Here is a 24463-nt window from a genome sequence, read left to right on the forward strand (position 1 = left end):
AACCCCCCCAAAAACAAAAAAAAAAGAAACTGTGGCCTTAATATCTTCTTTATTTCATACTTAATATAGAGTTTTTTTTTTAAATGCAAAAGAAGATTTTGAACCTACAAACCAGTTTAATTTAATAAAAATGCTATGCAATCCAGGACAACAATATATTCACACTTGCTGTGCATTTCTGCAGTGGTGACTAGCAGATCCCTACACTGTAAATTTCAGTCAGTCTTCACTTAAGATGCAAATCAGTTCAAAATACTATACTGGAATCAAAACCAGATATTCAATAATGCTTTTTTTTTTCTTAGGAACCGTTTTGGAAGATTACAATAGAATTACTTTATAATACATGAAACTGCTTAGTTTTATATACCAAGACTGAGTACCATTTCTGTTGGTAGAAAATACTTCTCTCACATTTAAATAAGGGAACACATAAAAAAATCATATATATATATATATATATATATATATATATATATATATATATATATATATATATATAGAACTACATGGCGTAACAAGTTCAAAGGGGAAGCATTAATTCATCCGTTTTGATCACCTGTTACACATTTCTGTCCAAGAGTTACATTGCACAACCTAGCATACAGCTATTTCAATATTTTGTTTTCTGGACAGTCAACAGCAGCTCTTCAAATAATTCTCATGCATATTCCTCTCTCTCTCTCTGGTGTTGGTGTGAAAGGCTGGTGTGAATGCATTCCAAACATGCCACTGTACCTCATTTTGATTTAGCACCCCACCCAACTTATTGTTTAAAAATCCTAACTTGGATTTATATATATATATATATATATATATATATATATATATATATATATAATTTTTAAATGTTCCCTCACAAACACAAAAACACAATACAGAAGCACTCGGTTGAACTATATCGTATATAATTCCTGAATAATAAAAAGGTGTTGTTATTTATCTTGTACATCAATTCAAATTTACAAAATGGTCTGTCTGTCTGTCTCTCTCTCGTTGTCGTCGTTATGTAAAGACTATTTGAAACTGCCGTTGGACCAGTTCTACTTGGACAATGTTGCGTTTCTCTCGTGAGCGCTTTGCGTTTTTGTTGTCTTTTTTTTTTTTTTTGTATTATTTTTATGTCAATAAATAAATAAAACCACGATTTTATTTCTGTTGTCATTCCCTCTCTCTGCCAGGTTACTGTGTCTGGTTGTCTGTCCCGTTCTTGTCTGGAGAGTTGGCTGCATTTAGGGAGTTCACCGTCCCGTCTGGCTGAGTGAGGGTGTCCCTGCGCGGGGGCATCCTCTCGTTTATCCTGTCCAGCGCGTGAGCCTCTTCGAAACTGCGTATTTTGTGCTGAGGGGAGAAGCCTTGGATTGCTGTCAAGAGACGTACAAAAATAAATCAAAACTCACGCAATTGCAGTTCTCACAATTCAAGGAAAACACAAGGGACACCACCTACCACTCCCAGTACATCCCTCAACCTGCCTACAGGTAAAACCTGTCCTAGACAACCACCTTTGGGTTAAAAAATGATAACCTGCAGCAAAATGAATGCAATTTTTCTGAAGTCAAATAGTCTTACTGTTTAAGCGATTGTAGATGACAAAATTATTCCATACACCTTGTCTTAAATGTGCAGTTCTAAAAGAATTGCAAACATTTATTTCCATTTTAACGCGTGATATCGGGTACTAAATTTGTTACGCTTGTACTTCCTAGATCATATCCCCACAGCAGTGTCTTCTGGGTCAAAGAATATTACTGGCTGACAGCAGTCCGTCAATAAGGGAAGCAGCTGGTTGGTTAATGAACATTTAAGGCTTTTAAACCAAATGAACGTGCACAACAGATCAAATATTTTGTTTGCTACAATCACTCAAATTTACTCCCTACTGGTGGAGCCCCTCGTACTTTAGCAAATGGATTGACCCTATACTGGTCTTTACAGTCCTGAAACACAGATTTTACCTGTATATTTTTTTGGGATAGTGACGCACACAAAAATGTTATTTTAAACATGCACAGGAGGAACAACAGGGTTAGTGGGTTAGTGTTTTTATCATATTCACACAGATTAGTAGTTAGTGTGGAAGTCACAGTGCTGGTGGATGATTCCGCTTCCATGTAACGCAGTGTGCAAACAAACTCTGTGTGACTTACAGCTAGATAATAGCTCAAATAAGAGCCTAAGAATGGGTTCAAAAGCAAGACTATCAGATTTCCTTTTTGGCGATGATTAAAATCCTCAATCCTAGTTTAGAAGGAGATTGTTTAGGACCTAACACAGTTTCTGTGATAAGAGCTGTACTGTATAATAAAATAATCAAAGACTGAATCATGAGATTAAGAGAGTCATTCTGTAACGCTGCCCTTTTAATGAAATGTGGAAGAGGAATCATGTTCTCAGTTTTCTCCAAACTCATCCTGTTCCTTGCGATTTACAAAAGCAGGAGCCGGAGAGCAACGGAATTACCGCTGAGTATCGGAACAAAGAAACCAGCAGCATCTGTGAAATAAATGGAGCTTCCGACTTCACACTCCCCCGCCCCACCGGACAGGGTCAAAGCCTGCTCTGCACCGTGTTGACAGAGTGAAAGATGCACGTTGACCTCAGGAGATGTATTTTGTCAACTAGAGTTTTAACACCACTATCGGCAGGTTTTGTCAGGGGAAGAGAGAAAAGTCAGTCGCTCCATTTCTTCATCACCTTTAAACCAACACCCCAAACCTGAGCTGGAAACGGCTAGAATACAGGACTTCGGGTTTATAATCCCATGAACACAACTGCACAAAGTTTGAAAAAAGTACCTGATTTACACAATCCAGGGTTCACCATTAAAATGTATGGAGTGGAATTTTTATTTTTTTTATTTTTAATATCCAAATGTAATTTCTACACAGGCAGCCCGGCTGCAGCGGGTTCCTGGGTATTTGTAAGAACGCCTACAGCAGCACATGCATTAATGTTGCACTGGCATGACTATGTGAAGCATGCCTGTGCTTGCATCCTTGCATGGGTGGAAGTTACACTGTCTTGGTTGCTTCTTGTGTTGCGTGGATCTTCCCATTGCTTTTGGCAGATCAAGAAAGCAGACATGTTGTGTCAGTGCCTCGAACACATTATTTTGACAGAAGCATTTTGTATACATTTATCAATAGTTTATAGTATTGTGTTGCATGCTTATGCATGGGGTATGCATTTTTATGACTTACTGAACTTGCGGTTTAGAAATGCTTAAACTTTGAAACACAACAAATCCTAATCTCTGCAAACGATCAGGTACTTTCTTTTTTTCTTATAAACAATTAAAGAAACACACCATAACCTTCCCATGTGACAACACACACAAGTCAACTACAACATTAAGACAGTTCCACAATATAAACGGCAGGCATTACAAAACAAAAACTGTTTAATCTTGCACAACCAGAATACTGCACTCATTTCACAAGCGCTGGGAGTAGAGAGCCGTGTAGCTGCAGTAGTTATAATCAGCCAGCTAGAGTCTCAATAATGCCATGCTGCATTAACATGCATTTAATGGCCATCAGTGCTTTTGTTTGTTGCACTGATGCATGCAGAATTGGAGACAGGTTTCACAGGGAAGTGTTATACCTGGTTATGGAAAAAAACACAAACTGTGAATGTTGAACTTTTACTTAAATGTTCTGTGAAACAAATAGAAAATACAACATGATGGCAATGACGGATTTGTTTCAGTGCCGGGGATTCTGGATACATCCAGCATCTTTGTAAAGCAACGCTGCAGGTTTATAGGCAATTGAAGATTCCATTAACGCCAACTAAGCTGCGATTTTCTTGGTTTCATAAAAATAAGACTTATAAACTGGATTTAAATTGTGATCGACTCATTGTAACATTTTAGTTAGCCACCTGACTAGAAAGCTACTCAGAATAACAATACTCTTATTCAACAGCTAAATAAGCTGTTAAACACGTGACAAAAGCTGCTGATCAGCAGAAGTCTGTAAGGATGTACATATAAAACCACAATGACTTGGTATCTTGGTTACAAAAAAAATTATATATATGTGCTGCACATACTGTAGAACAATTATGTGCTCAACAAAATTGCAGGCTTCAATAACTCTAAATGCAGATGATCTTACTGTGAGTGGGCTGGAAGACAAAGGGGATAATCTGAGTTGGTGTTCTCGAGGGTATTGTTAAGAGGGGCAGCTGCTCTAGTGGTCTCCCTGCTACAAGAGCCATTTCTTTCTGAGTAGGTGTTAAGCGGGCAGGATGTGTGTGTTTTTGAGCACCGATGTGTCATTTGGCAGAGGGGTGAGAAGGGGACTACTACATTAGCTGTTTGTAAGAGGCAGGGAATAAGTGGATCTGCTTTTAAAAAAAAAAAAAAAAAAAATGCTTCTATATCTACATACACAAAGTTATACCTGAGGAAATAACTTAGGTTCCCTAAGATGCAACACTATAGACTGTAGATACTGCAATCAGGCAGCACATGGGGTAGTCATACTATATATTAAAGGGTGAAGTCTAACTGTCTGGCACTGGATCTATTTGATTGGTTTAATTTTGAGTTGATTTTAATTGACCACAATAAATACAAACTACAGTAAAAAACGTCACAGTTCAAATGATTTTATGTCTGGGGACTCCAGCAGTCTCATTGATCTGCTTGGTTTATAAAGACTAGCAGTCTGAAGTGACCAGAAGTCAAACTGCGTATACGGCCCGTCTGCTGTGGGCGCAACTCCGTAAGAGTTTTATGAAGGAACGGCAGATTATAATTTTTTTTTTAATAATTTGATTGATTGATTATAAAATAAAGAATAATGGTCGATGATCCGTTCATTCTGCAAATCGCTGCTCCTCTAAACCCTGAACACTATAAATTTTGAAGGGCTTCTGTTCTGCCTTTCAGTCTCTGGTGGTGCAAGAGTATCCATTTTCCACATGGACGTTTAAGAATATTACCACATTATGAGAGAGAGAGAGAGAGAGAGAGAGAGAGAGAGAGAGAGAGAGAGAGAGAGAGAGAGAGAGAGAGAGAGAGAGAGAGAGAGAGAGAGAGAGAGAGAGAGAGAGAGAGAGAGAGAGAGAGAGAGAGAGAGAGAGAGAGAGAGAGAGAGAGAGAGAGAGAGAGAGAGAGAGAGAGAGAGAGAGAGAGACTATATATTGAAATACAACACAAACACTGATCAGGGTCCCCCTGACGACTTGCATACCTCGTGCCTCCTCTGCCTCTACGGTGGCTGAATAAGTGTGAGTAGTAGTGCCATGCCAAAAATGAATGAAAAAGAGTGAGTTAAGTTATCAATGCAACTAGCGATCCCCTCCCCTCCCCACCCCATCACAACTTCCCCTGCACATGTGCCAATGTTAGCCAAAGTTAGGTAAAATTAAAAAAAGCGTACAGAGAAAAAACACACACTATAAAAAACACTTTAGTTTAATATTGGCAGGTTAATACAGATTTTAAAAAATAAAAAAATAAAAGAAATATTTTTTTGTGACAGACAATTTTCCTTGTTTGTTTAATTTCAAATCCCCTGCTTCTGGAATCTGTCAATTTTTAATGTCTTTTAATGTCCAAGTTGTTTATCTTGCAACCACACAATACTTTTTTTTCACTTCCTTCCTGTGTTACGGGTGATATAATCCCCCCCCCTTCTTGACCTCACATAGGAGGGGGACTCCTGGGATAACTGAAAACAAAAGTGTAAGGCCCAGGTGGGGCCCTATAGCATGCAACACAGGAAGAAAGTAAACTTCAGTGTTGTGGCAGGAAAAACAGGTTTCATCACTTGAGTCAATGTGGGGAAAAAAAACAAAGGGGCAATAATTGTTTTAAGCAAATGACTATTACTGTCAATTCACTGTTTTAATGAGTACGGATGTGGGATATGCCAAGGCCCTTCGTGACCTTGTAGAGTACCTTTTAATCACTATTTATAACGCAGAGTTGCTAAAACTGGCTTCAGTGATCTGCATCTAACTTGATGGGAGTCAGATTCATACTAGGACTCAGTTTACTGGAGATCCTTTGAAGTCTTTTTATAGCTGCATGGCTGAACACATTGACCCACAAAGATGAGTACGTGCACACTGATGTTTAGCCTTTCTCCCTTCACTGCTTCTAGATTAAGGATGCTAACTTCAACACGTTCTGTCATTTTTTGACATCTCATACACAGTGTACAGTATTCTAAAACTATCCTCAGGTGTGCCATGCTTTTTTATATCAATAAGGTGCAGCCCTAACCCTTATAGGCTTTTTAGAACCAGGTTTGAATATATTTCTAGTATGAAATGTTATGCAAATCACATTTGGAAAAATAATTTGTGGTTTTCTTACAACATGAATACACATGGGTTTTGGTTTAAGGGCTGTATACAGAACTTTTCACTTACAGTACTTTAGAGAGGGGCTTTACATCCTGCATAACTCAAGTACCTTTAATACACTGGAGGACATCATTGTGAAAGGTCTACAATACAGTAAGCTCTCAAATAAAATGAATGTGGCTAGACAAAAAAAAAAAAATTTAAACACAGGAAAGTGTTAGTCACAGGCAGGTAGAGTGCATTTAATGCAGAATTCAAGAGCTAGAAACTTCAGATGCAACAAGATGCTCTCGTACACAAACACACCAGAGTATTTTATACATGACCAGATGTACTGAACACCACAAAGAAGAGTCAATACAAAAATGGTACCGGAAATATCAAAACACATGCTATGCTCTACTGAAAGAGGGCGAATGCATTAGCAACATTGTGATCTCTGCTAGAAATAGAGCATGTATTAATAACACCTGCAATGAACTGCTAATAACACGTTCATTCGAGACTTCTTGTGTTAAGTCTAATTCTGCTTCTTATTTTTTCACAACTGTGGTCAGTATAAAAGGGGTTTGAGATTGTGAGAAAGGTTAAATATTGTACCATATACTGCAAAACTCACAATTTCCCTGCACCCAGTCCTGGGTTTCAGAACATCGCTATGTTTAGGTATATTATTGAAATGACCAGGTGCAAGTTTGAACAATCAGGCCCCAGGTAAATCTGCTCTGAAGTGATTGAGCTTCTCATCACAGCGTGAATAAGTCACAGCTGAGTCTGTAGGGTTAGTCACAGGAGTTGTTCATGCTGCTATAAGCTCCTGGCTCCTGATCAGTTAAATAATACTTCATTGAAAGTAGTTCTGAACCCCAGGGCTGGGTGCAGACGAGCCAAAACAGAATTGGCCAATTAAACATGTTAGTAACGGCTCATTCTGGGCGTTGTTAATTAATTCCGCCAAATGAAAAAATGTGTACTCTATTTTCTTTACACGGATGAAAGTTTCATAATAATCGTTACATGATGCATGATTTGAAAGCCTTGATTAGCGTAGAGATTTTGCTTGATTCTTAAGATCAGTTGATGATTTTAGGCTGCAGTCTGTTTTGCGATGTCATAAAGGACGTACTGTATTGTGACAAGGTGGTGCGAGTGCAGTGACCAGACTGCTTTAGTTAAAGCTCATGGAATTAGAACCAAATGGCTGGCCGGGACTTCTAAGTCATTACATCATCAGGTTAGGTCACTGGGGGCTTTAAGTTCCAGGTCAGGCTGTGACAAAAATAAACCCCCAAGTTTCATAAGACACCAAGAATAGGGATGGGCTGTCATGGGCTGTGTAGCCTGTTATAAATGGCAGCAATGCCTTTAGGTGTCAAGGAAGCGCCTGCTACTTTGACCTAACATGTTTCACTGAAAGGCAGCACATGGATACCAGACATACTCTCTGATCAGAAAGTTAGCCCTCCTAGTAATTCTGTTTTCCTTACTTGTGGTTTGCAGTGCTTTTTTGTGTGTGTGAATGGGAATAAAGCATTATAAACTCACACTAGCCTCTCACCTAGTACTGGATTTCAGAACTCCCCTTGTTTAGGTAGATGACAAGGAATTTTAGCAATCAGGTGTCCCTGCTCTTCTCTGAATTGATCATACTTATCAAAGCATATCAATGGAATCCGAGTCTGCAGGTTTCCTATTAGGAGATGCAGCTATATTTAAAACAGGGGGGCCGAATGCGGACTCCAGACTCCTTTCCGTAATATACTCGATTGAGTTCTGGCTCCAGGACTAATCTAGTTTGCAATCCTGGCGAGTTAGAAGCAATCGTCTGAAAACCAACCTACATGAAGTTTTATTTTGAGCCCGCAGCCTGGCTCAGTGAGAACTCTGGTATACTCTGGTGTGTAGTGCACTGGGATGCAGGGGGGAGCATACACAGGGCTCTGGAAGGCATCAAGCAGACAGCAGCAGTGGCAGTAGCAGAAGGAGAGGATGGGTACAGGCACGGGACTTACCGCTTTCCAGGGTCTGTCTCCCCCCAGACAGCACACCCAGGGGCAGGGTTCCAGTAGGAGTAAGCCCCTTTAGCTGCAACACACTCTCGCTCTCCTCTCTGGGGAGACACGTTCCAGGAGGGTCAGGGTTAATCGTGTTAACAGTGTAGTTTACTGCTCATCCACAACTATCCAACACTCAACAGTGCTACATTTACAAATGCAAAATGAAACTTAAAGGGTACATAAGGACCTTTTTATTTTATTGTGTTGCATGTTCCCATGTGTTACTACAACTGTTTACGTAAGGTGTGTGTATTGTTTTAATTATTATTATTATTATTATTATTATTATTATTATTATTATTATTATTATTATTATTATTATTATAATATTTTTTTTTAACATTTTGATCACTTATTTAAACTTTTAAATTGCATTCTCTGCCTCAAGATGGATTCCCATGTACCTGCATGGACCTCTCAGAACTACATTTCCCATCATCATCCTGCACCATGATAAATCCATCTCAGTTACAAAAATTTTAAAACAATACACACACCTTACGTAAACAGTTGTAGCAACACATGGGAACATGTAACACAATAAAATAAAAAGGTCTTTATGTACTCTAAGAAATTGAACGGCAAATGTTTGAAGTAAAAAGATAAAACTCTTGAGAAACCAGACCCTAATTCAAATTCAGTAAGTTATTCATTCATGGCGTTTAATTTAGTAAAATCTGTATTGCTATTAAAAATCGGGTAGTTCTGTTTTTAGAAATGTAGAATTAAAAAAAAAAAAAAAAAAAAAAAAAAGGCACACATTTTCCGAATGTTCACTAGTCTTTTTCATTGTGAGAGGAGTTCTTTGCGAGTTAAGCACAATCATAAGTATCCAATTGTAAACGTCACCGGGAAAGTTTACTGCAGTTAGCGTACACGTTTACAAATATTTTTAAACACAGAAACGCTTACTAAAAGAAAGATCAGGGACTCCAAATTTTAAAAAATCGGTGGTCTACCACGCTTTTTTTTTCTTGGTTTGTTTTTTTGCTGAGTGTATGAAGTTCACACCAGTTGTGATCTCTTTTCTGGTCAATTCTGTTGACATTTCAGTGATAAAAATCTGTTTCCTCAGGATGTCTGACCTTTTAAAAGGTTGCTTAAATGACATTAAAAGTGCATTCTGCATTCACATTTCATATTGAGCTGGCAGTAAATACCCAAAATACAGAGAATGGGGATTTTTAATTTTTTTTTTTATCACTGACCAATGGATAACATTGTTGTGAACTCCCCAGCAGACCATGCTAACTCAATGCAAGCCAAACCCTGTTTCACAGACCTGAGCACAGAGAACACTCTCGCCATCTTGCCAATGGCTCGGATCTTGTTTCTGATGACCTCTTTACGCACCGCTGGAGTACCACCTGCAATGGGGAAACAAAGCAAGCAGGTTCACTGAAGTGTCTACTGCTTTTCTAATGCAAGAGACAAGAGGTTTAAAAACCTTACGTCATTTTCCTCTATTTGTAGAGCAGGGAAACCTTGCAACACCTACCTATAAAAAAAACATTCGGTTCCTCAAAAAGAAATGTTCCTGTTATTTTTAATCTACAGTATTGAAGTGAATGGATAGCCCACCAGTGAAAGTGCACCAGCACCGACAGCTACTTACTAGCATTAGCAATATCACTGTCGGCATGGCCTAACCTTAAAATCATGTATTATCAGATCTTGAGCGGTAATCTATTCCACCCTCTTTAAAATTAGCATCTAAATAAGTTTACCATCATGCTTACAACTAATTAGCTACGCCTCATTTTATAATAACCCATGGCTCATTAGGCTAAACCAAGCTTTTCTTTAATATATGCTTCATTTCACTGCATGCCTCGTTATTAATTAGTTATAAATAAACCTGTCACACATGCAAAGCTGTAGTTGAATACACACTGCATTCTGGCACGCACTTCTTTGACAGCGTACTGTACAGTACGTTACACTGCTCCCTGCCTCTGCTACATGGTCTACTCTATCCACTATTTCTCTGCTATCCCAGTGCTCCCCTCCTCTCGCACACAGAATCTCTCACCAGCACTTCTCAACCTCTGCCCCCCATCCTCTGCCCCTTCCTCCTGTTCTCTCTCTGGCGCCCCTCTGGAATCAGCCTGCAACAAGGCAGCTTTAATCTCTGTCTACGCCTCCCACCTCTCTCGACTTGCAGAAACACGGATCACCCTCCCTTAGGACGAGGCGGGGGAACTGGATTCCTACTTTCTCCATCCTGGAACTCCGATCCCCTCTGCTCTCTCCTCCCTCTCTGTCAGCACTTTTGAGTTCCACACCGTTGAACTGCACTCTCCCTGTCATCAGCTTCTTATTGTTCTCCATCGCCCCCCTGGTGCCCCTGCTCACTTTCTTGATGAGCTCGACTTGTTCCTCTCTCCTATCATTTTTAGGCGACAGCATTGTTTTAATCCTAACATCTTCTACTGTACTTTAGTAGTACAATGTGCACTTCCTGTAAACTATACTGTATTTAAATATTGATTTTGCATTGTAACCTTGTATTATCATGTAACACTTGTAAGTTGACTTGGATAAAGGCATCTGCCAAATAAATAAATAACAATAATAATACTCTTCACTGTAACAGTGTAAAATGGAGACCGCCCGGGAGACTGTTCTATTAAAGATTCAACTCAAATACCCCAAGCTTGTCTAATTAAGTTTTGTATGATTTTTCCATTATAATGAGACATTATTATTATTATTTATTTCTTAGCAGATTTCCTTATCCAGGACGACTTACAATTGTTACAAGATATCACATTATTTTTACATACAATTACCCATTTATACAGTTGGGTTTTTACTGGAGCAATCTAGGTAAAGTACCTTGCTCAAGGGTACAGCAGCAGTGTCCCCCACCTGGGATTGAACCCACGACCCTACGGTCAAGAGTCCAGAGCCCTAACCACTACTCCACACTGCTGTGGTGTAATACAGTCTGACCACACTACCAATTATCAACTAGGTTAGTAAAACAGTGCATGTTAACTATCAGCAAAGTTTTTTGAAGACATCGTTTCAGTTTGAACAAGAAAATTAGTGTAGAGCAAACACGTTCGTTACAAATTAGATACTCATTGTTATTACAATGATTTTATTATCAATAAAAACTTTTTTCTGTGTTACCGATTTGTTAATTTTCAGTACAGAATTTGGAGATACTATGTTTTCTTATACTGTACATTTCAACTGGCCAAACAGTGGATTACACAGTGAGAGTAGGAATTTCAATTGCAAGCTTGCTCCCCACTAAAGTGATGCTGGTTAGTGTATGCCAGCGCCGTGCTTTTCACAAACTGGGAGGACAGCAGCGAGGGGCGACAGCATCCTGTTACTCTGTTATGAGGTTCACTCTGTTGTATTAAATCACTCAAGCGAAAATGGAGAGCAACATCTCTCACAAGTCAACTGCTTGCCACTGAGCGAATAGAAAAATTGATTTGATCGGTTTGGAAACACTCTCTCTCTCCTTCGATGGTGCTAGACAGAAACCAAGCATGCTCTTTTGAGTTTTAACCCCTTCTTTCTTCAGTGTAACTTCACTGCATAGCAAGAAACCCGGAACGACACATTTTCTTTTTCCAAGGAGGCCTGGGGTCGAATGTGTGCAAGAGAGATTGGAAAATGTGTAGAATATTGGAAGTTGTGGAAAATCATTTGCATTTCTTTCCTACAAAAACTAACTAATACACTGTTTAGACCATAACATGCCTTTTAGTTTTATTTATTTATAAAAAACTTTTTTTTTTTAATAAAATGTGCATGAATTTGCTTTTAAGCTTAAATTTTTACTTTTATAATAAAAGTTTGATGGATGTACGTGGTTTCCATTAGGGGTGTGCAGATACTCATAATTGCCTTTAAGAAGTCTTCATCGGCAGGTAATAAATAAATCTATTCATTAAGGACTGGAAGCATGTTCTCCTCTCATCCGGGGCACCATACTGCAGTACCGAGGCTGTAAACTGACAATGATAGGGCAGTCAAAACATCAGGACAATGAGAGGAAAACACGCTTCCAATCAGCTTTTAAAACTCAATGTGGAAGTTAACTGCTGTTGCGTGGTACTCAATTGTAAAGGTGAGGGGAGGACAGCTTTTCTTGTTTTGAAATCAACATGATGAATGGGCTTTACTTGCACTTATCTGCTCCCTATTTTACTGCATTTAATCCTGTACTTTACAGTACTGTAATCTGCCACTAGTGTTGTTCAATCTGTGGTATTTTGCATTTAATAGTATCCTGATGTAACTGTCACTGACACTTATCTGCTCTTATAGTGATTCGTATTTTGTCATATACTTGTACTTACTAGAACTGAAGTCACTGTATTTGGTCTTGCTCTTAATTGTATTAATACTTGTACTGTGATTCTTGAAATGTATTTGTTTACGACTAAGTCGCCCTGGATAAGGGTGTCTGCTAAGAAATAAATAAATAAATAAATAAATAAATAAATAAATAAATAATGGATTTATTCAATACCTGTCGATAAATACTTAAAGCCAATGACGAGGAGGAGTATGAGCACCCCCCTATTTTCCATTCCCTTTCTTCTTGTGTTACAGGTAATAGGACCCCACTATAGTTATATATTGTGAGGCATGGGACACAATTGTAAGGCTCGGGAGGGGGTATTATTGTAACACAAGGAGGAAGTGAACTCATAGATGCGGCAGAAAAGATTGACTTCCAGCAGGAAAATGAAAAGATCAACAACAAAATTGCAGGACATGTAAACGTAATGCAAAAATGTTCCTTACAGTCTTGAATGTAACACATCTTTAAGTTCTTTAAAACAATGGTTCAAATGTTCACTGTAGAAAAAGCTTAGCAAACTGGATACCCTGCATATTCTGTTCTACTCGGAGTTGAAAGAGAGGCTTTTCGAAGTAGAATCAAATAAAACAAATGATAGAGATGACCACAATGATAACTGTGGTGCCATAATTAAAATACCCAGCCAAAAACATTGCAGGAAACACATAAAATAAAAACGCATTGAAAGTTTGAGCCAGGTTTTACTATCAATTGGCTGCACTGTAAATGATTGTGGTGCATGTGCCAATTTGATAAATCTAAAAATAACAACTTAGAGGCAAGTTTCTTTTTAGCTTTAAAACTTTAACTTTGGCTTTTGTGGTGATGCGACGTGTAGGCTTGTCTTAAAAGCCCAATCTTGAAGTAGTCAAACTGCTATTTTAATGCACCTCGTTCTGTGGTGTACAGCTGCTGTCGCCCGTCACTAAAGTCTGCACCGGTACCTTTTTTACTAATAGGTGTGTGGTGGTCTTCAGGGAGGGAGGGCAGGGCAAATAACGAGAAAACATTGAAGGAGAGACAGCAACATAGAGACAAAAAAAGAGTGAGCGCAACGAGCTGAACAGAGAACCTGAAAAGAACAAAGAATGTTAAATAAACAAATACGAAAAATAAGTAGGGGCTTGATTTACATGACTGGGGGGGTTAATAAGAAAAAGGTATTTAATGACATCATCTGCAGGCTGATAGAGAACAGTGCTGCTGCTGCTTTTTAATCTGTGAAAGTGTCCGAGGGAAACCACCAAGGACTTCTTGTCTAGTCGTTTTAACTCGTGGGCCCCAACTGCTTTGACAGCTCAGTCCGTTCGCTGGTCCACAGGAAGATGAGAGGAGTGTGGAGCCCTGAACTGAAATGTTTCTGTGTGGGAGGCCGGACCTTGACTGATTCATTGTTGGCGCTAAGACTTCGAAACCCTGCCAGACGGCTGATTGAGCTAAACTGCAAGCAAGCTGCCCCCCACACCCTCACATGTACTGGATTAGAGATGTCATGCAATGTATATCAAACTGAAGACTTAGACTGACACTTTTATAACGGAGTTCCACTGACATCATATTTATTTTATTTGAACCGTATAGTGCTGTTTATCCCATGTATCCATTTAAATTAGAGGTTGAGATTTTAAATGTTTTGCTATTTAAAGTTGGGAAGAATCACAAGAGTACAATAAACAGGCCAATGTGAGGAACTTCTTTAATCTTTCCCATGCTTTGTCTGCATGGCTTGAAATGCTTGTTGCTCATAAAATGTTACTCTAATGAAGTGTGGATCAGTCTTGTCCATACATCCAAGAATGAAGGTTCAGATTCATTGCATTTGTGATGCAGAGGATCAACAAAAACTACTGTGACTGGTTTAGATCTTCATTTCTGTGTACATTTTTCACATAAGTTTATACATGCCTGAAACCAAAACCTTAACCACATTTTTATTTTTAGTTTTGCATGTTTCCTGAAATGTTGGTTAGTTTAAAAAAACCAAAACCAAAGCCACCATGAAGTCATAAAATGCTTGCTTGCAGATGTACTGCATTATCAAAAAGCTAATCATTTTAGTGGGGGGTGGGGGAGAGGGAATGGGGCAGGGAGGTTCAGTGCCCTAAATTTGCCAGTGCGCCTGGACACCATTCTTAACATCTGGTCCTGGCACATTATTTCCAGAAACGGCTTCATAGTGTTTGTGTGAATTGATGCTGTGTGCATTAATCCTGTGTGCATTGATTGTGCCTAGTACTAGCACTTTGCTTATTCCCTTTCAAAGCACTAGTGGGGTCATTAAAGCCTTTTATAAATGTGTCAGGCTGGTGTAAAAAGCCTGTTTACCACACTGTGTAGATTATGTGCAGATTGATGCGTCTACCACTGTGCCATCTGAATTAAAGTTAAAGAAAACACTATTCATTCTCACGCCTTACTGTCACTGCCTTGTCTGTTAGGTACTGCTGCAAATTAATTTACACAAATATATTTTGCTACGAAGTTTGTAATCACCTGGGGGAATGCTTCCAAAGCAGACTCACAGCGTTCTTCTAAAATGTAAACTATAAAAACAGTTCCAGATGTCATAATTACAGTACTTCTCCTGTGTACAGATGTAATTGTATAGAATACCAGAGCAATTTCAAGGTGATGTGTTCCTTCATTTCAGTGATGTATAATACATTAATATGTTGAGGGGAGGGTATATCGCTTTGCCCAAACTGCATATCTTATACAATAAGAGAAACCCTACAAAGCACAATGTATTAACTTATAAAAGAAAAAAGTGTACGATAAAACTTTACAAATCTGTCCCTTTAAATCGCCCCCTCTTCTGCGGCTAACTGCAGGAGTTGGGATTTCTTACCTTCACAGGTATCGTCTCCCTCTGACATGAGCTCATCATCAGAGCAGATGTTCAGGACGTTAACCAGCATCTCTGTAACTGCAATACAGATCAGACAATTCCAGGTCAGCCATCAGCATCAGACAGGTTCCCTGTGCAGCGAGGCGGTGACCCCTCCATTCATTAACCACCTTTAACCCTGCTCAGTGCAAACCTACTGACCTCCAATCCTAAGGGTTAGCTAGTGGTCTGCAACACCATTGGAATTCTTCACAGCTGCGTTAGTCCAGGTTATTAGATTCAAGGCATGCAACAATGTTCCAGAGTGGTCAAATATCACACTAGCAAATGTGCAACAGACGTCTGTGGTACTGTAGTGTGGTTTTTCTTAAAAGGGGAAAAACACACTCTCTCCAAGGATATTCATATAAAAAAATAAATACATAAAATATATTCATATACAAAAAGCAATAGAAGTACTGCCATTTAAAACATGTTAGCATACACTTGGGTCTGTACAATTAGTCTAAACACTGACTGATCTAAATACCCCCATTGTTTAAATAGTGAATAATAGCTCCAAACGTGACACTGTAATCTAAAGACACACACATGCAATTGAAGGTGTTGGTTTCCCATTATTTTTACGTTTAGATCAACTGAATCAACCCCATTGAGTTTTACTAACACAGTCCCAAGTATAACTTCATTTCTAGTTGATAAAACAGGAATGGAAATCAGACTCCCATTGCATAGCAGTTTGCTTAGTCCTGGTCTTACTAGGAGTTTAATAAGACACACCTGAGCTTGTTACCTATATATACACTGCGGCTAACAAAGCTTGGAATCTGCTCTGCAATAGGAGTGTTATTTTCTTCCCTGTAAAAGCTGCAGCCGATTTCTCCAACTCACCTTTCTCCCCGACGAAGGGCAGGGACCATGTGAAGACGTCCATGAAGTTGGGGAGCCAGTACGGGTGAGGGGAGCAGTTGAACTGTCTGATATTCATCACATTGTTTTCGTATTTCAACACAGCAGCTGCAGAGCACCAAGAGAGAAAGCATGTTCCTCAACACAGTGATGTTCCCATGCACCTCAGTACCGGGCTTTTTCTTTTAGAGCTGCAACACAGTGGGGTTGATTCAGACTCTGAGCCCGTCAGTGAGATGAGGTTACAAGCTTAAGAACCACACCCCCGGACGAGCCTTCGGCAGGGTGGTTAAGGAGCTTGCTTGTAGTGTGCTTGGTATCCGCTCTGTTACACATGCCGTTACCATGGCTTGTGGAAGTTTCATATGGTACCAAATCAGGACTATTACTCTTTCCAAAAACTGTGCTGAATTAAATCAAAGTTGATAACTCTGTGGCGGTAGGGATGACGGTACTATTAGAATTGAATCCAGTTTTTAAAAAGATCTACATTTTCAGCTGGATTTTGGATTAAAAATAAATAGTGTTCACTGCTATACATTCAAACAGCTTTTTATTTCAAGGACCAGTACACAATCTGGCCCAGAGGCTATGCTTTGAGAGCACAATCGTGGTTTGGAGGTGATCTAAACTAGGGGTAGGCAACCCTGGTCCTGGAGTGCCACAGACACTTCTGGTTTTTGTTTTACCCAAGCTCTAATTGATTGAACAATTGGCTTAATTGGTCAGAATTACAATGTGTTCCAGGTATTTAGAAATTGATTAAGAAATACCTACAAAACCTGCAGGATCGTGGCATTCCAGAACCAGGGTTGCCTACCCCTGATCTAAACAAGCATGCCCCTGTTCATCACTAATCCTGAAATAGACGGTGTGGGGGCATCACGGGAACACCCTGCCTGACCAAACAGAAGTGTCTGAGGTCACTCCACTAGCCTTTAGAGTGAGTGGGAGGAAGGAAAAATAAACACTTTTACCAAAGGGCATCTGCTGCCAGCCATATGGAAGAAGCTCCACTATTAGAACAAAATTTAACAAGGGTCCCCAGGTAAAACGGTTTAAATAGAAAAGGAGGTGCGCAGACACATCACAAACCAGCTGGAAAACCGGCAGAAGAAATCATTTCTTTTACGAGCATCGGAGGTTCTGACAATACTCGTGAAAGAAAATACTTGACAATTGTGCAAATAGAAATGGTGATCAGGTCTTTTATTAGTGCACTGGTCACATGGAGACAGTTTGATGTATTAAACTTTGTGCTACTGTCTCTACAATGTACAAAAGCAAGGTGCCTCCCAATTAACCCACCCTGGTGTATCATTTACCGCAAAGACATCAAATCAAAGAAACTGTATCGAACAGGAAAGACTAATAACCAGGATCCCCCCCCCCAAAGGGAAGCAGGAATCTATTTCACTGGGCAAGAAGCAGGATGTGCCAAAATCAATATCGGCCTCGAATTACAATGATGCACGTGACACAATTTTCAACGAAGAATACACTGAAGGCAAACATGTCACAGTCCTGATTTAAATATGGTGAAATTGAGCAGTAAGACAGATTTTGAAATGTTACCACTGGACAAATACATGCGGAAGAGTAAAATTTAAATACAAATCAATGATTACAAACACAGACTCACTGATTGATTCATTCATTCATTCATTCCCACTAATGGTGTGCTACAAATGGACAAGCCTGGATGGACCAAACAGCCGCCTCTTGTCCCCCAACATTTTCTTATGTTTAAAATCTTACCTTTGTTGTTGTAGACATCTAGATAATTTGGTGCTGAGAAAATTGTAATTAATGAGGGGAAACCTGTCGTCTGGCTTTTTCTGTACATTCGGTACCTTGGAAAATAGCAATAAAGCTGTTAGAACTTTTATACCGATTAAGAGAACAAATAGAAATGACACAGAAACACATAGAGGATACCTACAGTCACCTACAGATGCAAACAAACAGACAGACATGGACACAGACAGACAAACATACATGCATAACAAGTACAAATTATCATTCTGTCATGCAAAAAACTAGAGATCAAAACTCAAAATACAATAAAAAAAAGATGTTTCCTTACCCTGCATCCTGAGCTTCATGTGCTCTTATTACTGACAACAAATTATTATTTAGCAAAAAATCACAAACTGCTGGATAACTGAAAAACAAAAAAGAGAAAAGAAATACAGTATATATACACACACACACACACACATATTCTTCAAGCCATTCGGTCTCAAAGTCAGCCCTACAAAATCGATCTGAATCTGAGCTGCAGTCACTGTAGAGCCCTTCTTTAAGGGGTTCATGTTCCGCAGTTTGCAGAGGTACAGCTACAATTTGCCATGGTCAGTGCATCTGTAATTACCAGCTTATTTGCTTTCATCAATGCGGTGGTGAAAACACAACACACGCAAACAAACTTGCTCTTTCATGTGGCAGACTGGCAGTTTTTATACATCATCTGCAATTTGCCGAGACCACCTGCATTCATTTAGGACCGTAGGAATTGCAAACAGCTGGAGAATGGGTACGAACTGCCCTATAAAAAATATCTTTCAATGCGAGCCAAATCAATTACAATTATGGGCTTTCCAAAAGAAATAGTGGATTTCACTCTCCCAACATGGTCCCTGCCTTCTAAGCAAAGCAGCGACTTCAAGCGCTTCGATTCTTCCACATCTGGTTACGCTACAACTGAAGGTATATTAAAAAGCTGGAGGAGACTTTTACTGTGTGTGACAAGAAATACAATCAGGAATGGAGATCATTCTTTACTCTCAGTTATAATCTATGCTTGTGCTACATCAGACGTGTAGGCTGTCATTTATATATATATTTTTTCATTTGATTAAAGTCTGATGGAAAATGACAGGCTGAAACTACTCCAGTTAAAAAAACAGGGGTGTCTACTGTATTTGCACGTGTGCAGGGTTAAGGCCTTCACACACCAGACGCGACGTGATTTCTACTGGGGCAACACGACGAATTCGCTGTGAAAACACCATGCACACCTGAAGCGATCACAGACCCGACGCGACAGCTAAAAATTTCAGAAAGTATGATTACTAACAAACAAACGCAACAGAAAATGGCTGATCGAGAAGAGGAAGAGCTCTTATTATTACTGCTGTTATTCCGCAGACGTCAAAAGTGTCAAAAGCACCGGATTTGGGCGCACGCCCAGATCATTAGAAATCAACTCCCATATTACGTTTTTGGCTTCTATGTTTTTATAATTGCTTTGACGCTTGTCAAATAGGTCAGGGAAATTAGATTACTGCAAGTATGATCTTCTCCTCCATTTTGAGTGAAAGTGAAACAGGGCTTGATTTCAAACCACATGACATGAAGCTGTTCTCAGATTGCTCAGTTGTGTAGTTGTCACGCGACGAATTTGCAAAAATAGGACCAGGTTCTATTTTTTTATTTTTTTTCATCGCTCACGTTGGAATTTGTGTCGCAGCGACGTCGCTTGTCGTGTCGTCTTTGGTGTGAAGGGTGCTATTAAAAACCTATAGTCTGGACGTCGCGAGTTCGAGTCCAGGCTATTCCTTTGCCGACCGAGGACAGGAGCTTCCAGGGGGCGGCGCTCAATTGGCTGAGCGCCGCCCGGGGGGAGGGAGGGTTAGGTCAGCCAGGGTGTCCTCGGCTCACCGCGCACCAGCGCCCCCTGTAGTCTGGCCGGGCGCCTGCGGGCTTGCCTATAAGCTGCCCGAGAGCTGCGTTGTTCTCCGACGCTGTAGCTCTTGGGTGGCTGCATGGTGAGTCCACAGTGTGAAAAAAAAGCGGTCGGCTGACGACACACGCTTCGGAGGACAGCGTGTGTTCGTCTTGGCCCTCCCGAGTCAGCGCAGGGGTGGTAGCGGTGAGCTGAGCCTAAAAATAATTGGACATTCCAAACTGGGAGAAAATAATTGGCAATGACTAAATTAAAAAAAAAAAAGAAATAAAACGGACACTTGTCAGGAAATCGAGCAATCTACAGTAAATCTAAACTGATCGCTGGAGTGTTTTCCAGTGCTGAGTGCGTACCTGTAGAAGTAGGAGCAGCCTCGTACGCTGTTATGGCTGAAGTGTTCCGACGACTTTTCGCTGCCGTAATCCTCAGACGGGTCGGACCACAGCAGGTCACACATGGGTCCGAAGGCTGGCGGCTCCTTAAATCTGTCTAACTGGAAAACACATGAAAGGGGACAGGCAGGAATGAACAGGGCACAAAACAAGAGCGTGAATACATCCGTGACGACTTGCTGTGCTAAGCATGGAAATGTCTGCATGGTGCACGTGTTTTAATCAATCAACATTAATTGCAGCTAATTTTGCCATGTCCATTTCATCACCGACTTAAATGCTAACACTGTGTAGTGTACTGTTCACAAGAGTAGATGAATCGTCTTGCTTTAATTTAATGACGTGTCACACTGCTGGCTTTAAAAATCTAAACTGATAGCTGACAATACGGCCTTCACAGAAAATAACCATAGCGACAGCCCTTTTTGTGTAGCATTGTACTTGAAACCTGGGCTCTATGGGCATAACCTTGGCCTGAGATTTGAAGTGTTTGTTAGAACACGACAAGCTGACCAAAAATAATACCAACTTACTTTCCTAATGTCATCCAGGCAGTTGATCTCTGGCGACAGCCCCCCGTGTACGCACAGAAACTGCTGGTTCATTAGTGCAGCGAGCGGGAGACAGTCAAAGGCATCCATGCATGCGTCGTATACCCGCTCCGAATACTTGATTTTACCTGGAGGGGAAACAGTAAAATCACAATAAAGGTTACAGGTCCTAGCAGGAGTTGAAGCTCCTTCATCCGTTATAGACAGCGTTTACCTGCAATTACATTTCTTCCATACTGGTAATAAACAATAGTTCCACTTTGTACTGGATCATAAATAAGTAGCTAAAAAGTGCTTTACTGAGCAATCATAGCAGTAGACTAAAAAAAAAAAAAAAATTAGATCAGTGTTTTTCAAACTCTACTCCTCAAGTACCCCCAAAAGTCCTGGTTTTGTTTAAACTAAATATTTGTTTTAAATGTTCACTGTTTTCAAGTGTGCATAAGACAGCACTCAGCCTCAGAAACTTTACACTGTGTGCAGCTACAATAATTGCTCTAGAGTCTGTGTTCATCAGCACACTGCCATTTTAAATCTTTAAACAAAAACCTGGAGAGGTGGGAGGTACTTCAGGGCCAGCGTAAAAAACTACCACTGTAGACAAAGGGAGCTTTCATTTTGAGCAGTGAAACTTGCCACACAGACTTGAACGAGTGCATTCCAAAGACGTATTTTTCTTTGGGGACTATAATTGACCACTATGGGCAAATTGCTGGCAAACTGTCCCCTCCATAGTAAATGTATTACATGGGTAACTTTCTCACTGCGGAAAACCAGATCTAGTTTATTTTGCATCTCCAGATGGAACCTGATTTTACTTTCTTTATATTTGTGTTACCGTACCCAATCAATATTTGAGTTTGTTTAGCGCAGCCTCTTAAGTTTCTACGGGTGTATCAATAACAACACACACACACTGCCTCTTAGATGGTTATAAATATCTGCACAAAGGACTTCTCCAAACTCATAGGCTCAGGATTTCAAGTTTAAATATAGTTCTTAATCATGTGCCGTCGGCGTCGTATTTGAGTGTTAATACCCAGCCCAGATAGGTTTAATGGAAATAAGACCTTGGATGAGCAATGTAACAGCAGCAGGGGTTTGGAGAAGCAGGTAAAATCACAGCTCCACATCGCTATCAATACAACTGGCTTCTTTTACTAAAACTTTCCTTTAGCAGGACGAAAGAACTTTGAAGTCACGAGTGCCACTGTTCGCACTAAAATATAAATCCTTCAGAGTCTGTTTACTACAACGACCATCCACAGTCTCGCTTATCAGAACAACTTCCCTTACTGTCAATGCATTTGGGCTGACCACACATTCACGTTACAGTGGGTGGACTGATAACCAAGACTTAGATACTGGATAATTTGGGTCTTTGTTTATTTTTTTTCCTTTTTCAATACTGTTAATGTTTAAACTTCTGCTTTCTGGTGGCGCCTAATCACTTCTGGTGCTGTGGGTCACATGATGCATCTATTTTTAAATATTTTTTTTATTTAAGCAAAAGAATTAGAGCACAAGAAAAGAGAAAGAGGGGGCTGTGATGATGATGTTGCTGGTGGTAATCAGAGGAAATGAAAATGAATTTTACAGCCTTGCTTATTAATCCTTTTAAGTGGTTAAGGGGACCAAAGAGATGACTGATGTAAGGTTTTCACCTTCATCTTTTTAGAGGAAGGCTCGACCGTGGTTTTGCAAATGGTCCAAGAAAAGAGCTGAAAAGTTGTTGAGTCAGCTTTGTGGGCTCCTGAGTTCAAGAGTTGGGTCTTAACTGCTCACAGTTTGGGTCTTAACTGCTCAAAGTACCCTCTTAAAAAAAATCTGATTATTAAATCATAGCGTCAGCACAGAAACGCAGCATGACAAATCTGTGACATTACCCAAAGAGAATGGAAAATTCAGCGCGCTTCTGAGAATTGGAGTAAAAAATGGGAGAACTATAGACTAAAAAAAAAATGTAATAAAAATACATGAATGTTCCCGTGCCAAATGGTTTAATCCAGCTTAAACATATTTACGGTTGGTACAGTTACAGTTCTTTTCGTTCACTATCCTCCCTCAAAAAAACGTTTTAACGAGACTTTCTCAAAGCACATTTATTTGTCTGTAATTTTTTTACACACTGTTACAAAACAACTTCAGAGTTCTAAGAGGCCTTCTGTCACTTGATTATAAAATTCTAAATACAGAAGTACAGAACAGACTAGAGAAATATGATCTGATAATTGGGTCTTATGTGCTGAAATCTGGAAGTAATTTGTGATACTGCAGCACAAATCAAAGTTGTTAGTAGTTTCTATGTGTGTGTGTGTGTTTTCTGAAAACGTATCAATTGGGACACCATCTTCACTTAACCTTGTTATCAAAGGAGTGTCCAGACCACTTCATTAGACTGCAAATCCCAGCTCCCCTGCCCTGGTTTAAGATATATGTTTTTAAATGCAACTTTGAATCTGTTGTTTCCTGGGACGGTTTCATTTCCTGAGCTCTAGATTACATGTCCCTAGCCAACTGGGAGGTACAGCACAGGCAGTTCCTGAGAGGAGCTTTTAAAAGATCCTGATGCATTAAAAAAAAAAAAAAAAAAAGGGATCTTCATCACAAGAAAAGGGGTGCCAGTTGCAGCGATGCTAGCATTAATAAGTAGTAACAAAATGGCTTTTAAATCTGGGGTTGGCACTAATGTACTTTCTCCTGGTACAGCCCCTGTATCCGAAGCGCTGCTCCCCCCCCCCCCCCATCAGGCTGGTATTGAGCTGCACTCACACTCCTGTTTGAAGGTGAAGTACTCTGTGAGATGCCGGCACTCATGGTTGCCTCTGAGAAGGAAGAGGGTGTTGGGGTGGTTGATCTTCAGAACCCACAGAAACAGCACGCACTGCAAAACAATGTGACAGGGTTGTTTAGTTTAGGCTTACGATTTTCAATTCAATTCAAAAGTAAACAATGCTGCATTAGCCATGCAAATCACTTTCATTTTAAAACAAACAAACAAGGGGATGGAACAGATTAACACAGGAGCAGAGTACAGATCACTGAGGACAGTGCAAGACTTTACACAGACACCCCTCAGCAATACAGGGGGGGTCTCAGGTTAAAACACACCCCATTCTGTCATTCACCAAGCGGACTGTACAACGGATGCGGGGGAAAAACTGAAAGTACTGCCCAAAGTCCAGGTGACTCACTGTCATTTCTAATGCAACCGATGGAATCAAAGGGGTTTAGATTCTAAAATAAACTCGTCACAACCCTTGTACAACAACTACGTACGTGGGGGTCTGTTACCAGTTTCAAAAGGATACATCTGCTTTGCATTTCAATTGAATGCTAGTCTGAAGTAAATATACTGAGA

General features: G+C 39.9%; 1 protein-coding gene across 5 annotated transcripts in view; it reads right to left on the reverse strand.

Annotated features, from left to right (window-relative positions):
- Nucleotides 1–1084: 1084 nt before the first annotated feature.
- LOC117966432 (serine/threonine-protein phosphatase 2B catalytic subunit gamma isoform-like) overlaps nt 1085–24463 on the reverse strand; it is a 50768-nt gene continuing 27389 nt past the window's right edge. Inside the window, exons 4-15 of one of the 5 annotated variants that reach the window (XM_059008634.1) lie at nt 23875–23986; nt 21085–21230; nt 20513–20652; nt 18558–18635; nt 18230–18324; nt 16454–16579; nt 15563–15640; nt 13659–13685; nt 9664–9748; nt 8337–8434; nt 5205–5222; nt 1085–1364 (exon numbers count right to left, since the gene is read on the reverse strand). In XM_059008634.1, the coding sequence (XP_058864617.1) occupies nt 1183–1364; nt 5205–5222; nt 8337–8434; nt 9664–9748; nt 13659–13685; nt 15563–15640; nt 16454–16579; nt 18230–18324; nt 18558–18635; nt 20513–20652; nt 21085–21230; nt 23875–23986 (1185 nt within the window). In that variant the 3' untranslated portion in view covers nt 1085–1182. Of the gene's footprint in view, nt 1365–5204; nt 5232–8336; nt 8435–9663; nt 9749–13658; nt 13686–15562; nt 15641–16453; nt 16580–18229; nt 18325–18557; nt 18636–20512; nt 20653–21084; nt 21231–23874; nt 23987–24463 lie in introns of all 5 variants that reach the window. The other 4 variants (XM_059008633.1, XM_059008636.1, XM_059008635.1 and 1 more) reach the window with 4 other exon arrangements.

This window comes from Acipenser ruthenus, chromosome 37 (assembly GCF_902713425.1).
Source record: "Acipenser ruthenus chromosome 37, fAciRut3.2 maternal haplotype, whole genome shotgun sequence".
In the NCBI taxonomy this organism is placed as follows: Eukaryota; Metazoa; Chordata; class Actinopteri; order Acipenseriformes; family Acipenseridae; genus Acipenser; species Acipenser ruthenus.